Consider the following 23,987-nt stretch of genomic DNA (forward strand, 5'->3'; position numbering starts at 1 on the left):
TCAGCACCACGTTCACACCGGACAGCCAGTTACTCCTGTTGTGCTGCGTTTTCCCCATCTTCCTTTGATCAAGGTTTTTTTGTTGTTTTTTTTCTGCGTTTGTCACGTGACCCATCTACTCCCTAACCACGCCTATGCAATCAGTCAACCAATCACCTCCCAGAGTGAGTCGTGGAACGCACAGTCCTGTGGAACGCACACAGGACGCGTCCTGACGCTGCCTAAGCGTACGTGGGAGGGGGCGGAGCGGAAGCCAGGTCACGTGGTGTCAGAGCGGAGGAGCCGCAGGTGAGGACGGGAGCTTTTCTCGTTGCTCGGTGGGAGGGGGTGATATAGCGGCGGTGATGGGAGTTCACGGTAGGCGGTTGCCCTGCGGAGCGGTAGGGTTGGTGAGGGTGGCGGCCCTGGGGCGCACTGAGGCTCCCCCGGTCCTACCGCGCTGCGGCCTGTTAGAGTGGGTGAAGCCTCGGCCTGGAGTAGCGGCGGTTGCCGGCTTGGTCGCTCTCTTGCCGATGACCGTTGTGTCGTTTTATCCGTCTTTTTTCCCATAGTGATTTTTATGACATAAGCCGCAGTCCTGCCGTCCTCGGTAACACTTCCTGTCACTAACGGGGATCAGTCTGCTGGGACTTGTAGTCCTACACCTGATATCTGTGAACTCCTGCCATTCCCTCTATAGGGTCCTGTACTCAGTAGATCTCCTTATATCCAGTGCCTCAGACGGTGTCTCCAGGCGGCTCACCGACCGTCCTGTCTGCACACAGCCCATGTGCCAGTGTGGGGTATATATGTGTATCCCAGGAGACAAGCAGCGCCAGAGGTCAGACACAGTGACAGGCACCTCAGGGTCTGTGGTGAGGACCCCTGCCTGTACTGTGGACCCTCAAGATCTGTGGTCAGGATCCCCCCCTCCTGTACTGTAGACCCTCAAGGTCTGTGGTCAGGACCCCCCCCCCCTCCTGTACTGTAGACCCTCAAGGTCTGTGGTCAGGACCCCCCCCCCCTCCTGTACTGTAGACCCTCAAGGTCTGTGGTCAGGACCCCCCCCCCCCCCTCCTGTACTGTAGACCCTCAAGGTCTGTGGTCAGGACCCCCCCCCCCCCCTCCTGTACTGTAGACCCTCAAGGTCTGTGCTCAGGACCCCCCCCCCTCCTGTACTGTAGACCCTCAAGGTCTGTGGTCAGGACCCCCCCCCCCTCCTGTACTGTAGACCCTCAAGGTCTGTGGTAAGGACCCCTGCCTGTACTGTAGACCCTCAAGGCCTGAGGTGAGGACCCTCCCCCTCCTGTACTGTAGACCGTCAAGGTCTGTGGTCAGGACCCCTGCCTGTACTGTAGACCCTCAAGACCTGTGGTGAGGACCCCCCCCCCCTCCTGTACTGTAGACCCTCAAGGTCTGTGGTCAGGACCCCTGCCTGTACTGTAGACCCTCAAGACCTGTGGTGAGGACCCCCCCCCTCCTGTACTGTAGACCCTTAAGGTCTGTGGTCAGGACCTCTGCCTGTACTGTAGACCCTCAAGGCCTGTGGTGAGGACCCCCCCCTCCTGTATTGTAGACCCTCAAGGTCTGTGGTCAGGACCCTCCCCTCCTGTACTGTAGACCCTCAAGGTCTGTGGTCAGGACCCCCTCCTGTACTGTAAACAATCAAGGTCTGTGGTCAGGACCCCCTCCCCTCCTGTACTGTAAACCCTCAAGGTCTGTGGTCAGGACCCCCTCCCCTCCTGTACTGTAGACCCTCAAGGTCTGTGGTCAGGACCCCCCTCCCCTCCTGTACTGTAGACCCTCAAGGTCTGTGGTCAGGACCCCCTCTCCTCCTGTACTGTAGACCCTCAAGGTCTGTGGTCAGGACCCCCTCTCCTCCTGTACTGTAGACCCTCAAGGTCTGTGGTCAGGACCCCCTCTCCTCCTGTACTGTAGACCCTCGTGGTCTGTGGTCAGGAACCCCCTCCTCCTGCACTGTGGACCCTCGTGGTCTGTGGTCAGGAACCCCCTCCTGCACTGTGGACCCTCGTGGTCTGTGGTGAGGACCCCCTCCTCCTGCACTGTGGACCCTTGTGGTCTGTGGTGAGGAACCCGCTCCTGATTTGGCGCCTCTTGTCCTGCAGCTGTGGTTGGCTGTCACTGTGTAGGGTCCCGGGTGATGTGCAGGCTTTAGCCCCGCCCCCTGGTGTCATTGTTTGCGGTGTGACGCGTCATGTGACCAGTGCTGTGTTGTTTGTTTTTTCTTTTTTTCATTTGTTGATACACAGCTGCGTATATGGTGATAGGCAATGTGCTGTCATGTGACCTCATCAATCCTGGACCTGTAGACATTGTGGGGGGGCCACACCCAGGATATGGGGGCCACACCCAGGATAAGTGGTTTCTACTCGTCGGTCTTTTGAGGGCCTCATCATTAACCCTCTCCTATCTGCTTGCTCTGTAGAGCCGTACCTTGTAAATACTGTTATTTGTATATACTGTAAATGATGACCTCGGTGGCCACCACCCGCACCCGGGGGACCTGGGAACAGACACAGACCCAGACGCAGCACAAGCAGAGGCCTCAGGTACCGGCGCTGCCAGGAATAGCATCTTCCGCACGGTGCCCCCGCTCACACAATAAACCATGACTTCTCCGCCCCTGTAGGCCACCGCAGAGCAGATCCGGCTAGCACAGATGATCTCCGACCAGAATGACGCTGACTTTGAGGAAGAAGTAAAACAGGTGAGTGAGCGGTCCTGGGAGGGTGAGTGGGCGGGCGGGCGGTCCTGGCCGTCCCGGGGTGAGCTGAGTGCGGGCATTTTGCCATGAATTGACACCCCTGCACCAGAACAGCCACTGTGTATGGTCGTCCATGTATTGGCTGGTACACTGTAGAGCGGTGGTGAGGGGGGCGCCCATGTTGCTGCATGTTATAGGGTCTGGGCACCGCTGCCCCTTCACCGCCATCTTTGTCTCCTCAGCTGATTGACATCACAGGGAAGAACCAAGACGAGTGTGTGATCGCGCTTCACGACTGCAATGGCGACCTGAACAGAGCCATCAATGTGCTGCTGGAGGGGAACCCCGATACGGTGAGCGCCCCCTACTGACACCCGGCGTTATCCGCCTCCTCTGTGCCCATGATGTGACGCCCTATTTCCCCCGCAGCACTCTTGGGAGATGGTGGGCAAGAAGAAAAGTGTGTCTGGGCAGAAGGAGACGGGACCGACCGAACAGAGCGAGGAGCCACGAGAGCACAGAGACAGAGAGCGAGACTTCAGCCGCAGGCGTGGAGGGGCACCGCGGAGAGGGCGAGGCGGGAGCCGCGGCAGAGAGTGTGAGTGGTGCCAGCCGAGATCCCGTCGCTGCCAACTGTGTCCCGCGTCTGACCATGTCTTTCTCCTCTTGCAGTCCGGGCACAGGAGAATGGTTTGGAAGGAGGCAAATCTGGCGGCTCTTCGGGCAGAGGCACAGAGAGAGGGCGCCGCGGGCGTGGCAGAGGCAGAGGTGTGTTCCCGCGTCTGGGGGCGGCTGACGGGCGGCTCTGCCAGGTTCTAATGATGCTTTGTCTCTTTACCACTAGGTGGATCAGGCAGAAGAGGCGGCCGTTTCTCTGCGCAGGGCATGGGGTATGTGCGCTCGGATGTTGCCGCAGTTGGGGTGGGATTGTGTCCCGGCCCCTGATTATTCCGACCCTTTTTTTTCCAGGACCTTTAACCCTGCGGACTACGCTGAGCCCTCCAGCACGGAGGACAACTATGGGAATAGCAGCACTTGGAATAACGCCGCCAGCTTTGAGCCGGATGATGGAACAAGTAGGTCCGGCCGCCCCTGCGGGCACTATGCCCCGCGAGCTCGAGGAGGAGCCGCAGCTGCCTGCTGATTTCTCTTATGTTTTTTTCCTTTTTTGTTTCAGGACTTGATTACACCGGGGGTGAGGGTTCAGATTATCCCCGAAAATTTTCCACTGCTCCTGGTATGACGCCTCCTGGTGCTCTCACTGCCCCTGACACCCTCGTACTTGTGACTGTCGTGTGTCTGATCTCCCTCCTAACCTGCATGGACCCTCGCTGTGTGCCCATCCTGGGACTTGTAGTTCTCTAGCAGGGCGAGGATTGCTCTGGAGTGGCCCCTTCCATGTCCAGCACCTGCGGGGTGACCCGCCTCTCACTGCAGGATGTCATTAATGTCATCTTATTTATTTTGTATGGCAGTTTAATAATTGTATCCTTCTGTACTCCAGTCACATCCAAAGCTGCGTCCACATTTGGAGAGTCCCTAGAAAAGCAGAAGTATTTGGGGTGCGGGTACACTATTAATTTGAGGGGTGGTTAGGTTAATAAACTTCACACCGAGACCTGCAGAATTGTGAGTGTAGCTTTGGGTGTGAGTGGAGAGAAGACTTCATGTTCTCAGTCCTCCCTGGCTGTGAACAGAGCCCTCTCTCGCTGGCGTCCTCTCGCTGTGCGCTGTCGCTCTTTGCTCCGGGGCGGTTAATGTTTTTGAAATTCAGTGATCTTGTTTTTGCTTTAATGATAAAGATATGGAATTGTGCAAATCCGGCGGTGTCTGGCAAATGCCGCGGTGCCGGGACGGGGGGCGACTGCCAACCCCTATAACCCTCTGTCTGCTTCTTTACCAGGTGCCTGGAGGACGGCCACCGAGGAGTGGGGGACGGAGGACTGGAATGAGGATGTGCGTAGTGTTTGCTCTTTTTGTTTTTTCTTTTTACACCTCTGAGCTGCAGTCATAAATCTGCAGCTTCGGAGCTGACCTCTTCCAGCAGACAATTAAAGGCAACTTGTCACCAGATTTGGCCCCTATAAGCTGCGGCCACCACCAGTGGGCTCTTATATACAGCATTCTAACATCCTATATGTAAGAGCCCAGGCCACGGTGTAGAACATAAAAATCACTTTATAATACTCACCTAAGGGGCGGTGCGGACTGCTCGGATGGGTGTCTCTGTTCTCCAGTGCTGCCTCTTTGGGCCATTTTTGTCCTACTTCTTCTGAGGCCTGGGTGCATCACTACGTCATGCACACTCGCCGGTATTGAGGTCTTGCGCAGCGCACTATAATGCTTTGACCTGCCCTGCGCAGGACCTCAGTGCTGGCGAGTGCGGCTGACGTAGTGATGCAGAATGCGTCATGCACCCAGGTCCCAGAAGGAGGAGGACAAAGATGGCCGAAAGAGGAGGCCCCGCACCCGGAGAACGGAGACGCCCATCCGACCAGTCTGCACCGCACCTTAGGTGAGTATTATAAAGTGATTTTTACATTATACAGTGCGGCCTGGGCTCTTATATACAGTGTTCTAGAATGCTCTATAAAGACCCCTGTGGTGGTGGCCGCAGCTTATAGGGGCCACATCTGGTGACAGGTTCCCTCTTTAAGGTCATGAGTTTATACTTTGGTTATTTCTCCAGCTTTCTGAAACCAAGATCTTCACAGCGTCCAGCGTTTCTTCTGTGCCCATCGCCTCTGAGAGTGTGACGATCACCGCGGGCCAGAGGTGAGTGCCCGGCAGGGTGGTCTCTGAACACTGGGGTCCTCCATATAGAAGGCTGCCCTCATCTGCTCATCTCTACAGGATTGACCTGGCAGTTTTGCTGGGGAAGAGCCCATCGTCCCTAGAAAATGAGGCCTCCAGCCTGGACTCCGCACAGAATCCCACCTTGTCCCAGCCCCTCGTGTTCAGCAACTCCAAGCAGAACCCCCTGTCACAGGCCAGTCCCGGCAGCTCCTTCTCTCACCACAGCATGGTAAGGCTGGCGTCCAGATTATGTAAGGGCTCTGGGTGTGACCGCAGCTCGGGGTCGTGTGTCGGGGGGGCTCTGGGTGTGACCGCAGCTCGGGATCGTGTATCGGGGGGCTCTGGGTGTGACCGCAGCTCGGGATCGTGTGTCGGGGGGGGGGGCTCAGGGTCTGACCGCAGCTCGGGGTCGTGTGTCGGGGGGGCTCTGGGTGTGACCGCAGCTCGGGGTCATGTGTCGGGGGGGCTCAGGGTCTGACCGCAGCTCGGGGTAGTGTGTCGGGGGGGCTCTGGGTGTGACTGCAGCTCGGGGTCGTGTGTCGGGGGGGCTCTGGGTGTGGCTGCAGCTCGGGATCGTGTATCGGGGGGCGCTGGGTGTGACTGCAGCTCGGGATCGTGTATCGGGGGGGGCGCTGGGTGTGACCGCAGCTCGGGATCGTGTATCGGGGGGCTCTGGGTGTGACTGGAGCTCGGGATCGTGTATCGGGGGGCTCTGGGTGTGACTGCAGCTCGGGGTCATGTGTCGGGAGGATCTGGGTGTGACCGCAGCTTGGGGTCATGTCGGGGGGGCTCTGGGTGTGACTGCAGCTCGGGGTCGTGTGTCGGAGGGGCTCTGGGTGTGACCACAGCTCAGGGTTGTGTGTCGGGGGGCTCTGGGTGTGACCGCAGTTTGGGGTCATGTCGGGGGGGCTCTGGGCGTGACCGCAGCTCGGGATCGTGTATCGGGGGGCTCTGGGTGTGACTGCAGCTCGGGATCGTGTATCGGGGGGCTCTGGGTGTGACCGCAGCTCGGGATCGTGTATCGGGGGGCTCTGGGTGTGACCGCAGCTCGGGATCGTGTATCAGGGGGCTCTGGGTGTGACCGCAGCTCGGGATCGTGTATCGGGGGGGCTCTGGGTGTGACCGCAGCTCGGGGTCGTGTGTCGGGGGGCTCTGGGTGTGACCGCAGCTCGAGGTCGTGTATCAGGGGGCTCTGGGTGTGACCGCAGCTTGGGATCGTGTGTCGGGGGGGGGGGGGGCTCAGGGTCTGACCGCAGCTCGGGGTCGTGTGTCGGGGGGGCTCTGGGTGTGACCGCAGCTCGAGGTCGTGTATCGGGGGGCTCTGGGTGTGACCGCAGCTTGGGGTCATGTCGGGGGGGCTCAGGGTGTGACTGCAGCTCGGGGTCGTGTGTCGGAGGGGCTCTGGGTGTGACCACAGCTCAGGGTTGTGTGTCGGGGGGCTCTGGGTGTGACCGCAGTTTGGGGTCATGTCGGGGGGGCTCTGGACGTGACCGCACCTCGGGATCGTGTATCGGGGGGCTCTGGGTGTGACTGCAGCTCGGGATCGTGTATCGGGGGGCTCTGGGTGTGACCGCAGCTCGGGATCGTGTATCGGGGGCCTCTGGGTGTGACTGCAGCTCAGGGTTGTGTGTCGGGGGGCTCTGGGTGTGACCGCAGCTTGGGGTCATGTCGGGGGGGGCTCTGGGTGTGACTGCAGCTCGGGATCCTGTATCGGGGGGCTCTGGGTGTGACTGCAGCTCGGGGTCGTGTGTCGGAGGGGCTCTGGGTGTGACCGCAGCTCAGGGTTGTGTGTCGGGGGGCTCTGGGTGTGACCGCAGTTTGGGGTCATGTCGGGGGGGCTCTGGGCGTGACCGCTGCTCGGGATCGTGAATCGGGGGGCTCGGGTCTGATTGCAGCTCGGGGTCATGTGTCGGCGCGGCACTAAGTGTGACCGCAGCTCGGAGTTGTGTTGGGGGTGGGGGGTTGTGAGTGTGACTGCGTGCTGCAGCATGCCAGTAGACCCTCTTTGGCTTTGTGTGGCCTCTGAGGGGGGACAGCGCATGCGATATTAATGTTCCCCTGCACCGCTGTCATCCGCTGTCCAGCTGACGATTGGTTGTGGGGTCTACAGTGCTCGTTCTGCCTTCTTGAGGCCCCCAGTCATCATTGTGCCTCTTTTTGCAGGTCAGCATGCTCAGTAAGGGCTTTGGTGAGGGCGAGCCCAAGGGCGGCACCACCACCGGGTCTCAGTTCCTGGAGCAGTTTAAGACGGCACAGGCCCTGGCACACCTGGCGGCTCAGCACTCGGACTCCTCCAGCGCCACCACGTGGGACCTGGGCTCCTCGGCACAGACCTCCTCCCTGGGGCAGTTCGGTAAGGAGTCTCCTCTGTTTTGATTCTGGGCTTGTCTGGGGGTGAGGGGACAATTTTCTAAGGATGTTCTGTCCTCGTAGATCTGAAGAGCTCATCGGACCCCTTCACCAAGCGCCAGAGCTTCTCCCCAGCCTCCACTATGATGGATGTGTACCTGCAGGAGAAGGCGCCCGTCACCAGTGCGCCCTCTGCCATGCCGGTGTGCCCATCCTCCCCTCTGTCGGGCAAAACGCACCACCCCCCACAGATGTCCCCAGCGTCACTCGAAAATCAGTCAGGAAGTCCGCAACCGGCCCACCAGAAGATGAAGGTGCAGAGGAAGAAGACATCCCTTACATCAAAGGTAGCAATAGTCTTATTACATGGCATGAATCCAATGGGATGAGACCTCTACCATCCTGTGTCCCCACGTTTGCCCGGGTCACAGTGTGACCGGCCCAAGCCCCTTACACTCTGCATTTCTATGGTCTCTGCTTTACATTGCCGTTTCTCTGCAGATTCCAGCTCTGGCCGTGGAGATGCCGGGCACTGCTGATATGTCGGGGCTCAACCTGCAATTTGGTGCTTTGCAGTTTGGATCTGAGCCGGTCCTCCCGGAGTACGAGTCCTCCCCAACCACCAACACAACTGTGAGCCAGGCCCAGAGCAGCCTATACACCAGCCCGGCAAGGTGCAGCATCTGCTGGATCTCGGGGGGGCGGGGGGGGGGGCGCACAGCAATAGTAGACCCTTCACTGCTACCTCCATAGCAGCAAAGGGGGGATGGCTTGTGCAACAGCAGCACAGAGCGCTTGTAGACGACACCACTGACTGCTCCACACCACAGTCTGTGGCTCTTCTATGTCAGCAAACATATTCTGCCCGGAGCGGGGCTGGTCTGTCTTCAGAACAGGAAGCTTTGGGATGGGGAGGGGGGCCCCTCTCAGGGCGGTAGGGGGGTGCTCTGGCTTGTCATCTGGCCGGGTGACCTCGCAGGTCAGCGGGGAGCCTGTTCAGTTGGTCGGTGGCCTGTCTGGTGGGAGAAGTGGGGGCGCTGGCCTGTCCAGCCGGGCGGCTGCGGGGCCGCTGGCTTGTCCTGGGGAGAGGAGGTGGTTGGGGGGCTCAGGCCTGTCCAGTCAGGTGGTGGGGGTGGGCGCTGGCCTGTCCAGTCGGGCGACGGGGGGCACCTCTTGCCGGTCTGCTATGCCTCTAATGGTCCGCCGTCTCTTGCAGTGAATCGTCCAGCAGCGTGGTCAGCAGTCAGAGCCCCGAGGCTGCGTACCAAGGAAGCGGCATCCAGACCTCAACGTTTACCTCACAGAGCAGCTCTCAGGGCCCCTTATACGAGCAGAGGTCCACGCAGACCCGGCGCTACCCCATCTCCTCCTCCACCTCCTCACCACAGAAGGAGCTCGGCCAGCCCAAGGTGCGTGGTTTGCCTGCGGTGGTCCGTCTTTGCAGCATGCCAGTAGACCTTTTTTGGCAGCAATTGTGCCCATCAAAGGGGGACAGCGCATGCAAAATGAAGTGTGCCTGCCACAGCTGTCAGTCCAGGGTTGTGGCTGCCAGGTCTGTGTGCGGTCACTACAGCCTCCGTGACGGCCTATTTGCAAACCAGTCCTCTAAGACGCGTCTCTTCTCTCCTCACAGAATGGCTACAGCTCCTCCCAAACATCCACAATGCAGACTCCTGTATCAGGAGAAGGTAAGACGTATATCGAGGTGCGATGGCGCCGGACACCCGTAGACCCTTTCTGGCTGTATGTAGCCTTTAAGGGGGGACAGTGTGTCCTACAGTAACCAGAGCAGTCAGACGAGGCGTCAGCTGTGTGGTGCCTGGGACTGGTCTGTACAGCAGAGGCTTCCCGTGCGGGGTCTATAACCACCGCCACCTTTTGTTTTTTCCCTTCCAGTTCCCTCAGCCCCCACAATTAAAGCGGACTCGTCATCTGCTGCCAGCATAGTCTCCCTCAGTGACTCGGTGTCTGCGTCCTCGTTGCTGACCACCGCTGGACCCCACTCCTCGCAGCTGAGCAGCATGAGCCACACTGAGGAGCTGCAGAGCCCGGTGGTCTCGGCTCAGCTCAGCAGGTAGTGAGCAGTAGAGCTAATGTCCCGCGCCCCCCCCCCCAGGGTCCGCACCGCAATGACCACCTGTCCTCCTGTCTTCCAGTACTCTACCCTCTCAGCACCAGACGCCTGTATCCTCCGCAGTACGGACCTCATCGTCTGTGCCTCTGGTGAGTTGTAGTCCCCGAGTGTCCTGCATGTAAGTTGACCCTTCTAGCTTCTGCCCGTGGCTGTGAAGGGGGACAGTACATGCTAGAGCATCTGGACCTGCGGCCGTGTGACCGCCACGTGGAGCTCGCTGGCCGCAGCGTCTGCACACCTGTACAAGGGGCTGATGATAAGTCTTTGGCTTACTGATCTTTTTTTGTTTCTATGGTTACATCACATGAAAGTCTTATGTGTCTAATATATATTTTCAAAATGTTGTGTTTGTTGCTTATGGCAACAGTGTTCTACGCAGGCGGGAAAACAAAATGTCGGAGTCTAATGTGATATTCACAGCAACTGAGAGCAGAGGAGGATAAAATTCTTGTTTCTGCAAGGAAAGTCCGCAAAGGATATTCATGGTGATATGTCGCAGACATTGGGGGATCAATGACCTTCATATTCCACAGGTAAGAACTGGGTCTCCAAATGTAAAAAGGGCCACTTCAGCCCCAATGATGAGGAACGTCCTGGACGCCCGAGAGCGGTTGTTGTTCTGGAGATGGTCGATGCTGCGCACAACCTCATTCATACTGGAGAATCCACCAATTTCAGCTAAAGCAATAGCAGACATCATGGGGATTTCCCGGGAACGTGTTTGTGTCATTATCCATGAACATTTGGACATGAGGAAGCTTCTGCAAAGTGGGTCCCCAAATGTCTGACAACAGATCAGAGAAGCAGCGAGTGACAACTTCCCGGTCCATTTGTCAGCGTTTCTGGACTAAGAACTTCTTGGAGCGACCGGTCACTATGGATGAGACCCGGATTTATTTGTATGACCCTGAAAACAAAGAGCAGTCAAAACAGTGGAGGCACAGGGGTTCTCCTCATCCAAAGAGGTTCAGGGTGCAAAAATCAGCCACCAAGGTGATGGCGTCTGTGTTCTGGGATAAGGAGGGTGTGCTGCTAGTGGACTACCTTCAAAAGGGTTCCACCATCAATGTAAGGTATTACAGTGAACTTTTGGACCAATTGAAGGCAGCTCTGAAGGCCAAAATGCGCGGCAAGCTGTCCAAAGGAATCTTGCTCCTGCAAGACCGCCTCCGCTCACACTGCACAAGCGACCACGGAAAAACTGGCATAGCCGGGCTTCCAGCTGGTGACCACCCACCTTATTCACCAGATCTAGCTCCCTCCGACTATCATCTGTTTCCAAACCTGAAGAAACACCTCAAGGGACCAAATGTCACACCATTTCTGATGCCATCGCTGCTACGGATGCCTGGTGTGAGGCACAACCGAAATCCTTCTTTTTGCTAGACTTACAGAACTTGGAATACTGATGTAAGGCTATGTGCGCACGTGTGCGGTCTGCACCGCACCGAAAAGGTGCGCTTTAGAGCGCAGCTGAAAAGCTCCGTTCTGAAGCGCATGGTGCCGGCGAGAACGTGCGCTCTGCCTGCAGCTCCTGCCATAGACAGAGCAGGGGCTGCCGGCAAAGCGCACGGAAGAAGTGACATGTCACTTCTTAGAACGCAGCGATTCGGGCAGCAGCCGAAGCGCTGCGCTCTAAAACGCCACGTGCGCACGGCCCCTGCACAATCTCCATAGATTGTGCAGGGGACGCAGGACGCATGCAGTTACGCTGCGCTACAAAGCACAGCGTAACTGCATGAATTACGCACACGTGCGCACATAGCCTAAGAAGTGTGTTGTCATCAGTGGAGAGTGTGTGGAATACATGGAAAGATTTATCTTACTATCTTGTTTCTTTCTGGGTAAAGCCAAAGACTTATCAGCAGCTCCTCGTACACATACATATGTATATACTATGTCCTCCCATAACGGCCGTATCTCCCCGCAGCACGCCAGTGTAGAGAGCGAGGCCGCCAGCTTACATTCAGTCACCACCTTCTCTACGGTGCCCAGTGCCACTCCCGCCGCCGCCTCCTCGCTCAGCAGCCTCGGCTTGGGCCTCAGCACCAGCTCCACCATTGCTCCCTCCACGCGAAACTCCATTGCTACCACGTCAGGTACCGCTTCCACCGTGCCCTATGCTTGTCTGCAGGCTGTGCTGTGCCATATTAACCCTTTGTCTTCCGTTCCCCCCAGGTAAAGCACCGCCGAACTTACCGCCTGGTGTTGCACCGCTGTTACCAAACCCGTACATCATGGCTCCCGGCCTGTTACACGCTTATCCCGTAAGTTCTTGGTCAAACTGTCCTAGATGGCACGGAACACTCTTCTGGCTTTCAAGAGCGTGTGACCACTGCAGCCAGTCAGTAGCCGCTGATTGGTTACAGTAGTCACGTTATGTTTCTTGCGCGCACTGCCCACTTGTGGTGTAACTTGTTGTTTCCAGCCCCAGGTCTACGGCTACGACGACCTGCAGATGTTACAGACGCGGTTCCCCCTGGTGAGTGGCCGATGTTGGGCTACCCCTTCCCCCCTGACCCGGCTTCACCGGCCATCACCTGACCGTGTGCTTTCTGCCTTGTAGGACTATTACAGCATCCCATTCCCCACGCCCAGCACCGCGCTCACCGGCAGAGACGCCAGCCTGACAAGTAACCCCTATTCTGGTAGGTTGTGGTGAGGGTGGCGCAGGGTCTCCATTATTGGTGTCGATGCTGACCGCTGCTCCCTTCCCCTCCCGTCAGGCGATCTCTCCAAGTTCGGTCGTGGAGACGCGTCTTCCCCGGCTCCAGCCACCACCTTGGCACAGCCGCAGCAGAGCCAGACGCAGGGCCACCACACCACGCAGCAGACATTCCTGAACCCTGCGCTGCCGCCCGGATACAGCTACACCAGTCTTCCCTACTACACCGGGGTACCGGGTCTGCCAAGCACCTTCCAGTATGGACCCGCCGTATTCCCAGTGAGTGCCCATTTCCAATAGTAAACTGTGTCACCCAAAATGTTAGTTTTCTTTTTTTTGGGGGAGGACCGGGAGATGGGAACCCCCTGAACATAGCACCTTATACACACGACCCCACAAGCCGCCCTGTAGTCCTCTGTCCCCCCAGGACATGAAGCCCCCTGTATACGGGCAGGTGAACTGTCAGAAGCCCCGCGGATTTGGAATGGACGCTGTATTTTTGGGGGAGTCATCTGGACGCCAGCATAGCATTGATTGGAGGAGGGGGGTGGTCAGGGCCGGCGTTTCCTATCCGGACCCCCGCTGGATTGCCGCTGGGTTTGTGATTTCTTTGTTACCTGATTTGTACAAATCTCCATACTTAATAAAAGTATTTTCAATAAACCATGGCACCTCTGCTCTGTCCGAGCCGTCCTTTATTGGGGAGGGGGTGAGTGCGGATGATTTTTATTCGGCACGGGATGGCGGCTGCTGTGTCCCTTTTCTTGCTGAGTGATGGGCGGCAGCGCCTCCAGGTACGTCCTGCCACGCAGGCGGTGTGAAGGGACATCTGTGGCACAGGGCGGTCACGTGGCTCAGATCTCTGCCTGTCCCTGGGTGGCGCCGTTGTCGTCCGCGTGCGTCCGTTACAGGCTGTGTACCCCTCATGTCTCCCCTGCAGGTGGCGCCCACCACGTCCAAACAGCACGGAGTCAATGTCGGTGTGAACACGTCGGCCGGCGCCTTCCAGCAAGCGGCAAGTTACGGCTCTCATGCCTACAGCACCGGTAAGGAGATGCCTGGCGTGTAGCCGCAAGCGCCCCGATACCCCCCTCTCCGCACCCCCTTCCTGCTCTCCTGTGTCCTCACTTCTCCCTGCAGCGTCTGCCCCCGCTGGTGGTCCGAGCAGCAGCAGGTGCTGTGATGCTTGGGGGTCCATGCTGAGGGCTGTGTCTGTTCGCAGGCTTTGAGGACCTGGGCCAGGTTTCCAGCGTGGGGGATTTCTGTAAGGGTGCATTTAGTGGGGCTCCTGCTGCTCAGAGCAAACCTGCTGCTGCTTGCACCAATGGACCAGGCGCTGGTAAGTCTCCGCTTCTTCTTCGCCCTCCGGTCCTGTCCCTGCTTTGCCTTTCCTTTCCTCTTCCATAAGCCCCCGTCATCCACCGCCCGACCCATTCAATCCTCTGCATCCATAGTCCCGGCCTAGATGGGGTTAATCACGCCTACATGAGGGGTAGAGGGGTTCGTGCAGCCTGCTCAGCACCGTCCTCTATTCCCCCCCCAGGTGTGTCCGTCACCTCCAGTAACACCGGCGTGCCGGACATCTCGGGCTCCGTCTATTCCAAGACGCAGGTAGGTGATACCAGGAGCCATCACTAGGGGGCAGCACTGCCGCCATCCTCCAGATACCCACAATGTCTGCTCTCATTACAGCAATCCTTTGAGAAGCAGGGATTCCACACTGGGACCCCGGCCACCTCCTTTAACTTGCCCTCAGCTCTGGGCAGCGCTGGGCCCATCAACCCGGCCACGGCGGCGGCCTATCCCCCCGCCCCATTCATGCACATCCTGGCTCCACATCAGCAGCCGCACTCCCAGATTCTCCACCACCACCTCCAGCAGGACGCTCAGGTAACCGGCAACCGGACCCTCCTGTGTATGACCGGTACGACCCCCGGACCACCAGGACATAGAGCGATGATATGATTGGTGAGAGGTTACTATGGTGACTAATACTACCCCTGGACCAAAGGACATAGAACTGTGATATTACGAGTGAGAGGCCACTATAGTGATCAGTACTACCTCCAGATCACCAGGACATAGAGCGGTGATATCACTGTATATACATCACTGGTGAGAGGCCACTATAGTGATCAGTACTAACCCAGATCACCAGGACATAGAGCGGTGATATCACTGTATATACATCACTGGTGAGAGGCCACTATAGTGATCAGTACTACCCCAGATCACCAGGGCATAGAGCGGTGATATCACTGTATATACATCACTGGTGAGAGGCCACTATAGTGATCAGTACTACCCCAGATCACCAGGACATAGAGAAGTGATATCACTGTATATACACATCACTGGTGAGAGGCCACTATAGTGATCAGTGCTACCCCAGATCACCAGGGCATAGAGCGGTGATATCACTGTATATACATCACTGGTGAGAGGCCACTATAGTGATCAGTACTACCCCAGATCACCAGGACATAGAGCGGTGATATCATTGTATATACATCACTGGTGAGAGGCCACTATAGTGATCAGTACTACCCCAGATCACCAGGGCATAGAGCGGTGATATCACTGTATATACATCACTGGTGAGAGGCCACTATAGTGATCAGTACTACCCCAGATCACCAGGACATAGAGCGGTGATATCACTGTATATACATCACTGGTGAGAGGCCACTATAGTGATCAGTGCTACCCCAGATCACCAGGGCATAGAGCGGTGATATCACTGTATATACATCACTGGTGAGAGGCCACTATAGTGATCAGTACTATCCCCAGATCACCAGGACATAGAGCGGTGATATCCCTGTATATACATCACTGGTGAGAGGCCACTATAGTGATCAGTACTACCCCAAATCACCAGGACATAGAGCGGTGATATCCCTGTATATACATCACTGGTGGGAGGTCACTATAGTGATCAGTACTACCCCAGATCACCAGGACATAGAGCGGTGATATCCCTGTATATACATCACTGGTGGGAGGTCACTATAGTGATCAGTACTACCCTAGATCACCAGGACATAGAGCGGTGATATCACTGTATATACATCACTGGTGAGAGGCCACTATAGTGATCAGTACTACCCCAGATCACCAGGACATAGAGCGGTGATATCCCTGTATATACATCACTGGTGAGAGGCCACTATAGTGATCAGTACTATCCCAGATCACCAGGACATAGAGCGGTGATATCCCTGTATATAGGTCACTGGTGGGAGGTCACTATAGTGATCAGTACTATCCCCAGATCACCAGGACATAGAGCGGTGATATCACTGTATATAGGTCACTGGTGGGAGGTCACTGTGGTGAGGGATCGTTACTACCACCCCCCCCACCGATTACCAGGACTAATATTGTTAGTGAGAATATGTGTGCACAATGTGACAGTGAGTGCAGCTCTGGAGTATAATACTGGATGTGCTCTTGTTTGCTCCCTCCATTATTAGAGGGGTCTTCATCCCCATATTGTGGTCTCTGAGACGTTTCCTTTGTCTGCACAGACTGGCTCCGGACAACGAAACCAAGGCGCCTCCATGCCGCAGAAGTCTCAGGCCACCAAGTCTGCGTACAGCAGTTACAGCTGGGGGGCGAACTGAGCTGTGGATATTATAGACGCCCTCTCCCAACCGAACCACAGGATCAGCACCCGGAGGCCTCCACCGCCCCTCCGTGCTGCGCCTCCGCCGGCCTCTCCCCTCCCCCGACCCTCCTTGTATGTAACATAGAATTTGTATTTTCCTTCCAGTTTTCTGCAGTCGGATTATAAAACGTTTTGCTATTTTATGGGGAGGGGCCGCTCCTGTTATTTTACTTATTTTCTCCCCACCTGTATTTTTTTAACCTCTTCATGCAGAGGTGAGTGAGGGGCAGCAGCGCACTGTGGCCTCTGCGCCCCTCGGAAGGATCGCTGAGTTCTGCATTGTATGAATCATTAGTTGATGTGTTTTTGTACTGTGTTCTAAATTTAATGGATAAATGTGTCTTGTATATATAAAAGGAAAACACAGCTGCATCTCCACGTGTCTGCCTTTATTCCAGCGCTGCACGTTCACAGCCGTTATCCCCCCCCTGCATGTCCTCTCCGAGCCGTAATCCCCCCCCTCTGCACATCTTCTCTGAGCCGTTACCCCCCCCCCCCTCTGCACGTCCTCTCCTCCGAGCCGTTATTCGCACCCCCTCTCCTCCAAGCTGTTAGTCCCGCTCGTCTCACTCAACACGTCTTCTCCCATCCTCCAAGCCATTGTCCCTCTACATGTCCTCTCCGAGCCGTCATTCTGTCCTCTCCTCTGAGCCATTATTCTCCCCCCCACTTCCTCTCCGAGCCGTTATTCCCCCCCACCACCGAGCAGTTATTCCCCCCCCCCGCACGTCCTCTCCTCCGAGCCTTTATTCCATCCTCCACACGTTCTTGCCTCTGAGCCATTATCCCCCCTCTCCACGTCTTCTCCAAGCCGTTAGTCCCACTCAACACGTCTTCTCCCATCCAAGCCATTATTGTCCCTCTGCACGTCCTCTCCTCCGAGCCGTTATCTCCCCCCCCCCCCCCCCCGCACGTACTCTTTTCCGAGCCATCGTTCTGTCCTCTCCTCTGAGCCGTTATTCTCCCCTGCACGTCCTCTCCGAGCCGTTTTTCCCACCCCCTTTCCTCCAAGCCATTATTCCCCCACCCCAGTGTGCTCTGCATGTCATCTGAGCAGTTATCCCCCCCCCTCTGCACATGCTCTCCTCCGAGCGGTTATCCCCCTCCTCCAAGCTGCTATTCTCACCCCCTCTCCTACCAGCCGTTTCCCCCCCCTCTGCACGTCCTCTCCGAGCCGCTATTCCCACTCCTCTCTCTCCTACGAGCAGTTATTCCCACCCCGCTCTGCATATCCTCTGAGACGTTATCCCCCCCCGCCTGCACGTCCTCTCCTCCAAGCCGTTACCCCCCCCCTGCATGACTTCTCCTTTGAGCCGTTGCCCCCCCCCACGTCCTCTCCTCTGAGCTGCTATTCCCACTCCCCTCTCCTACGAGCAGTTATCCCCACCCCCCCTCTGCATGTACTCTCCTCCGAACCGTTATTCCCCCCCCTGCACGTCCTCTCCTCCGAGCCGTTATCCCACCCCCCCTGCACGTCCTCTCCTCCGAGCCGTTATCCCCCCTCCGCACGTCCTCTCCTCCGAGCCGTTATCCCCCCCTCTGCACGTCCTCTCCTCCGAGCCGTTATCCCCCCCTCTGCACGTCCTCTCCTCCGAGCCGTTATCCCCCCCCCCTGCACATTCTCTCCTCCGAGCCATTATCCCCACCCCCCCTCTGCATGTACTCTTCTCCGAGCCGTTATCCCCCCCCCCCCTGCACGTCCTCTCCTCCGAGCCGTTATCTCCCCCCCCCCTTGCACGTCCTCTCCTCCGAGCCGTTATCTCCCCCCCCCCCCTGCACGTCCTCTCCTCCGAGCCGTTATCCCCCCCCCCCTGCACGTCCTCTCCTCCGAGCCGTTATCTCCCCCCCCCCCTGCACGTCCTCTCCTCCGAGCCGTTATCTCCCCCCCCCCTGCACGTCCTCTCCTCCGAGCCGTTATCTCCCCCCCCCCTGCACGTCCTCTCCTCCGAGCCGTTATCTCCCCCCCCCCCTGCACGTCCTCTCCTCCGAGCCGTTATCTCCCCCCCCCCCTGCACGTCCTCTCCTCCGAGCCGTTATCTCCCCCCCCCTGCACGTCCTCTCCTCCGAGCCGTTATCTTCCCCCCCCCCTGCACGTCCTCTCCTCCGAGCCGTTATCTCCCCCCCCCTGCACGTCCTCTCCTCCTGCATTCCCCTGTTATTTCGCCCGCCCCCTGTCCCCTCCGCGCCGTCCCTCCTCCTAGTCGCTCGTTGCTGTTATCACGTTGTTTCCGCTGTGGTCTGGAGGTCCGGCAGGCTGTGGTCTGCAGGGCTGGGAATCCTCGCTCTTCTGGGACCTATAATCTCATTAGGAGCTTACTCTATAATCACCCGATGTATCCGTTACCACAATACCAGCTCCTCCTGCAGAAACCGCTGCTACATGAAGTGCAGACGAAACAATACTGGTCCTTATCGGCTACCGTTACCCGAGGGACGCAATGCTGCTTACGGAAATGACGTATACGCGAGCGTCTTCTTGGTTGCGCCTGACGACAGTTTTTTAGCGGAAGTGATGTCGATGACTGGCGGAAGTAGAAGTCATGCCTGTGCGGTTGGCGGAAGTGCTTGTGTGAGCGCTCTCCGTGTGTCAGTCGGCGACATGAGCGTATTCGACCTGTTCCGGAGATTCTTCCACCCTCCGGGGATGAGGTGAGGCGCCGGCAGAGGGCGCTGTGTGCACCGGGCCGCAGTATCGGGCGTCTTGTCACATACGGTTTGATTTCAGGGATCCGTTCTTCGGAGGCATGATGGAGGATGAGGAGGACGAAGATGACTTCTCCCAGCTTCCCCCAGGATTCGGTCGTTCTTCTCTTCATGACCCTTTCGGTTTTGAAGATATTTTCAGGGATTTCAATGAACTTTTCACAGATTTTGGATCAATAATTCAAGACGTTCCCCGTAAGTCAGAGGCAGCATATGTGTATATATAATATGGCGTCTCCTCGTGTTGTGCGCTCCTCTGGGGGGCGTCCGGAGCGTGATGTGGGGTCTCCTCCGGGTTGTACGCTCCTCTGGGGGGGTGTCCGGAGCGTGATGTGGGGTCTCCTCCGGGTTGTACGCTCCCCTGGGGGGGTGTCCGGAGCGTGATGTGGGGTCTCCTCCGGGTTGTACGCTCCTCTGGGGGGGTGTCCGGAGCGTGATGTGGGGTCTCCTCCGGGTTGTACGCTCCCCTGGGGGGGTGTCCGGAGCGTGATGTGGGGTCTCCTCCGGGTTGTACGCTCCCCTGGGGGGGTGTCCGGAGCGTGATGTGGGGTCTCCTCCGGGTTGTACGCTCCCCTGGGGGGGTGTCCGGAGCGTGATGTGGGGTCTCCTCCGGGTTGTACGCTCCCCTGGGGGGGTGTCCGGAGCGTGATGTGGGGTCTCCTCCGGGTTGTACGCTCCCCTGGGGGGGTGTCCGGAGCGTGATGTGGGGTCTCCTCCGGGTTGTACGCTCCCCTGGGGGGGTGTCCGGAGCGTGATGTGGGGTCTCCTCCGGGTTGTACGCTCCCCTGGGGGGGGTGTCCGGAGCGGGGTGCGGCGGCTCCCCTGGGGGGTGTCCGGAGCGGGGGTGCGGCGGCTCCCCTGGGGGGTGTCCGGAGCGTGATGTGGGGTCTCCTCCGGGGTGGTTGTACGCTCCCCTGGGGGGGGGTGTCCGGAGCGGGGTGCGGCGGCTCCCCTGGGGGGTGTCCGGAGCGGGGTGCGGCGGCTCCCCTGGGGGGTGTCCGGAGCGGGGTGCGGCGGCTCCCCTGGGGGGTGTACGCTCCTCTGGGGGGTGTCCGGAGCGGGGTGCGGCGGCTCCTCTGGGGGGTGTCCGGAGCGGGGTGCTGTAATCTCTCTCTCTCTGTGTCTCCCAGAACTCCCTGGGGCTGAGCCCTCTCTTCGGACCCCTGGAGGACGTGGGACGGGTTCATTACGAGATTTCATGTTGAAGTTTCCGGACTCCCACCTGCCCAGATTGCAGCCAAGATGGCCGACTGAAGGGGTATGTAGGGAGATGTCTGCAGCCACACGCTGGGGGCTCAGAGGTGTACAGCCACTCTGGGAGGGGGTTGGAGCCCTCACATGTGTACGGTAACTTTTGGGGGGCTCACATGTCTACGGTCACTATCGGTGGGGGGAGTCTCACAGGTCTGGTATGGTTATCGGGGTCTCTCACAGATGTTCGGTTACTTTCACATAGGCTCACAGATGTTCGGTTACTTTCACATAGGCTCACAGATGTTCGGTTACTTTCACATAGGCTCACAGATGTTCACTATCGGGGCTACTCATGGGTGTACGGTCACAATTGCGGGCTCATGTCTATGTTCATTTTGAGGGGGGCCCTCACAGGTGTACGCTTATTATCAGGCGGAGGGCGCACAGGTGCACGGCCATTATCGGGCGGGGGGCGCACAGGTGCACGGCCACCGTCGGCCAGGGTTTCACACACGTACATAGTCATCATGTTTCCGTTCACTTCACAGCAGGAAGACAATATTGGCACTTCGCACTCTGGAGAAACCAAGCAAGATAAAAGTAAGTGACCCCTGCCTGCTGCCTCCTGCCCGGTCGCTGTAACGCGCACCCCCCCTCCCCCTCCCCCCCCCCCCCCCCCCCGGTCGCTGTAAAGCTCACCCCATGTTCTGTCTGTCCAGTCCTGGACTTGGAGGTCTCTTCCCGTGGTCTGGATTCTATCCTGAGGCCGGAGGAACAATCACCATCATCATCTTCGTCATCGTATTTCCGCAGCGTCTCTGTCTCCAGAGTGATGAGACCTGATGGGGTGAGTTTGGCGGCGTCTGTGGTGTCTGCTTGTGTTGCCATCATTAGCAATGGCGCTGTTGTCACACTTTTTTTCTGCTGCAGACGGTGGAGGAGAGGAGAACGGTGCGAGACAGCGATGGTAATGCCAACACTACAGTGACCGTGACCAGCGGCGATCAGGTGATCAGTGATCCGCCCAGAGGAGCGCTGACAGGTAACACTCCCACAATCCTCCTGTGACCAGGAAGGGCTGTGTGCCCTCTGTCCACCATACTTTACACTTCCTTCCTCTTTTCCTGTAGATGAGATGGACTCTGCCCTGGGCCTGCACCGATCTCTGCCCGGTCTCTCCGATTCACAGACTATTCTGACCCGCATCCTGCAGCGATGGTTCTCCAACTGACAGGGTAATATTGTATGTATCCTGCCCAGGGTCCGGGACCCCCTGCTGCAGCCGGAGTGTGGGGATCACATCTCTACTGAAGACGTATAACGTGACCCTCGCCTTTCTGTCCTGGGGCCTGAGGCTGCACTACTGAGATGCCTCCTGCAGTGTTGTCTTGGGCTACATCCTGACTGATAACAGATGACAACAGCTCATAACCTGTATAGATTTCTCTATGTTGCTGCCCCGGACGTTGTGTCCTGGCCCCTCTTATGTTTGATTATTAAATTATTGTAAAGGATTTATATCAAGAAACATGGGTCTGTGACTGAGTGCACTGGAGGGGGCCCTGGGTGCGGGGGCTTTTGGTGATCCCAGGAAGGGAGAGGCAGGTTGGGGTGGCAATGGCTCCTCCACACGGGGATGGTTTATGATGACCCTTAAGGGTGAATAGCGATGACCCTTAAGGGTGAATAGCGATGACCCTTAAGGGTGAATAGCGATGACCCTTAAGGGTGAATAGCGATGACCCTTAAGGGTGAATAGCGATGACCCTTAAGGGTGAATAGCGATGACCCTTAAGGGTGAATAGCGATGACCCTTAAGGGTGAATAGCGATGACCCTTAAGGGTGAATAGCGATGACCCTTAAGGGTGAATAGCGATGACCCTTAAGGGTGAATAGCGATGACCCTTAAGGGTGAATAGCGATGACCCTTAAGGGTGAATAGCGATGAACCCTTAAGGGTGAATAGCGATGACCCTTAAGGGTGAATAGCGATGACCCTTAAGGGTGAATAGCGATGACCCTTAAGGGTGAATAGCGATGACCCTTAAGGGTGAATAGCGATGACCCTTAAGGGTGAATAGCGATGACCCTTAAGGGTGAATAGCGATGACCCTTAAGGGTGAATAGCGATGACCCTTAAGGGTGAATAGCGATGACCCTTAAGGGTGAATAGCGATGACCCTTAAGGGTGAATAGCGATGACCCTTAAGGGTGAATAGCGATGACCCTTAAGGGTGAATAGCGATGACCCTTAAGGGTGAATAGCGATGACCCTTAAGGGTGAATAGCGATGACCCTTAAGGGTGAATAGCGATGACCCTTAAGGGTGAATAGCGATGACCCTTAAGGGTGAATAGCGATGACCCTTAAGGGTGAATAGCGATGACCCTTAAGGGTGAATAGCGATGACCCTTAAGGGTGAATAGCGATGACCCTTAAGGGTGAATAGCGATGACCCTTAAGGGTGAATAGCGATGACCCTTAAGGGTGAATAGCGATGACCCTTAAGGGTGAATAGCGATGACCCTTAAGGGTGAATAGCGATGACCCTTAAGGGTGAATAGCGATGACCCTTAAGGGTGAATAGCGATGACCCTTAAGGGTGAATAGCGATGACCCTTAAGGGTGAATAGCGATGACCCTTAAGGGTGAATAGCGATGACCCTTAAGGGTGAATAGCGATGACCCTTAAGGGTGAATAGCGATGACCCTTAAGGGTGAATAGCGATGACCCTTAAGGGTGAATAGCGATGACCCTTAAGGGTGAATAGCGATGACCCTTAAGGGTGAATAGCGATGACCCTTAAGGGTGAATAGCGATGACCCTTAAGGGTGAATAGCGATGACCCTTAAGGGTGAATAGCGATGACCCTTAAGGGTGAATAGCGATGACCCTTAAGGGTGAATAGCGATGACCCTTAAGGGTGAATAGCGATGACCCTTAAGGGTGAATAGCGATGACCCTTAAGGGTGAATAGCGATGACCCTTAAGGGTGAATAGCGATGACCCTTAAGGGTGAATAGCGATGACCCTTAAGGGTGAATAGCGATGACCCTTAAGGGTGAATAGCGATGACCCTTAAGGGTGAATAGCGATGACCCTTAAGGGTGAATAGCGATGACCCTTAAGGGTGAATAGCGATGACCCTTAAGGGTGAATAGCGATGACCCTTAAGGGTGAATAGCGATGACCCTTAAGGGTGAATAGCGATGACCCTTAAGGGTGAATAGCGATGACCCTTAAGGGTGAATAGCGATGACCCTTAAGGGTGAATAGCGATGACCCTTAAGGGTGAATAGCGATGACCCTTAAGGGTGAATAGCGATGACCCTTAAGGGTGAATAGCGATGACCCTTAAGGGTGAATAGCGATGACCCTTAAGGGTGAATAGCGATGACCCTTAAGGGTGAATAGCGATGACCCTTAAGGGTGAATAGCGATGACCCTTAAGGGTGAATAGCGATGACCCTTAAGGGTGAATAGCGATGACCCTTAAGGGTGAATAGCGATGACCCTTAAGGGTGAATAGCGATGACCCTTAAGGGTGAATAGCGATGACCCTTAAGGGTGAATAGCGATGACCCTTAAGGGTGAATAGCGATGACCCTTAAGGGTGAATAGCGATGACCCTTAAGGGTGAATAGCGATGACCCTTAAGGGTGAATAGCGATGACCCTTAAGGGTGAATAGCGATGACCCTTAAGGGTGAATAGCGATGACCCTTAAGGGTGAATAGCGATGACCCTTAAGGGTGAATAGCGATGACCCTT

General features: G+C 56.9%; 2 protein-coding genes across 4 annotated transcripts; both read left to right on the forward strand.

The window, feature by feature from the left end:
* Positions 1–218: 218 nt before the first annotated feature.
* Positions 219–16,690, forward strand: UBAP2L (ubiquitin associated protein 2 like). Of its 3 annotated transcripts, none has more exons than XM_075330357.1 (29): positions 219–288; positions 2,426–2,549; positions 2,630–2,707; positions 2,947–3,057; positions 3,134–3,302; positions 3,377–3,472; positions 3,549–3,594; positions 3,674–3,780; positions 3,882–3,941; positions 4,608–4,660; positions 5,394–5,479; positions 5,558–5,729; positions 7,664–7,853; positions 7,934–8,196; positions 8,351–8,523; positions 9,066–9,258; positions 9,483–9,537; positions 9,746–9,923; positions 10,006–10,072; positions 11,914–12,082; positions 12,162–12,250; positions 12,412–12,465; positions 12,550–12,631; positions 12,710–12,927; positions 13,589–13,694; positions 13,871–13,987; positions 14,192–14,259; positions 14,341–14,538; positions 16,179–16,690. In XM_075330357.1, the coding sequence occupies exons 2-29, from the start codon at positions 2,466–2,468 to the stop codon at positions 16,272–16,274; spliced, it is 3,378 nt and encodes a 1,125-aa protein (XP_075186472.1). In that variant the 5' UTR covers positions 219–288; positions 2,426–2,465; the 3' UTR covers positions 16,275–16,690. The 3 variants fall into 3 exon arrangements, with proteins under 3 accessions (XP_075186472.1, XP_075186473.1, XP_075186474.1); XM_075330358.1 differs by having other exon boundaries at positions 14,341–14,616; positions 16,179–16,253; XM_075330359.1 differs by lacking the exon at positions 13,871–13,987.
* Positions 16,691–18,846: 2,156 nt separating this feature from the next.
* HAX1 (HCLS1 associated protein X-1) lies at positions 18,847–21,743 on the forward strand. Its single transcript, XM_075329589.1, has 7 exons — positions 18,847–18,967; positions 19,044–19,216; positions 20,152–20,279; positions 20,764–20,815; positions 20,935–21,062; positions 21,146–21,257; positions 21,346–21,743. Exons 1-7 carry the CDS (start codon positions 18,918–18,920, stop codon positions 21,444–21,446), a joined length of 744 nt encoding a protein of 247 aa, XP_075185704.1. The 5' UTR covers positions 18,847–18,917; the 3' UTR covers positions 21,447–21,743.
* The last annotated feature ends 2,244 nt before the right edge of the window (positions 21,744–23,987 follow it).

The sequence above is a fragment of the Anomaloglossus baeobatrachus genome, chromosome 12, assembly GCF_048569485.1.
Source record: "Anomaloglossus baeobatrachus isolate aAnoBae1 chromosome 12, aAnoBae1.hap1, whole genome shotgun sequence".
Lineage (NCBI taxonomy): Eukaryota > Metazoa > Chordata > Amphibia > Anura > Aromobatidae > Anomaloglossus > Anomaloglossus baeobatrachus.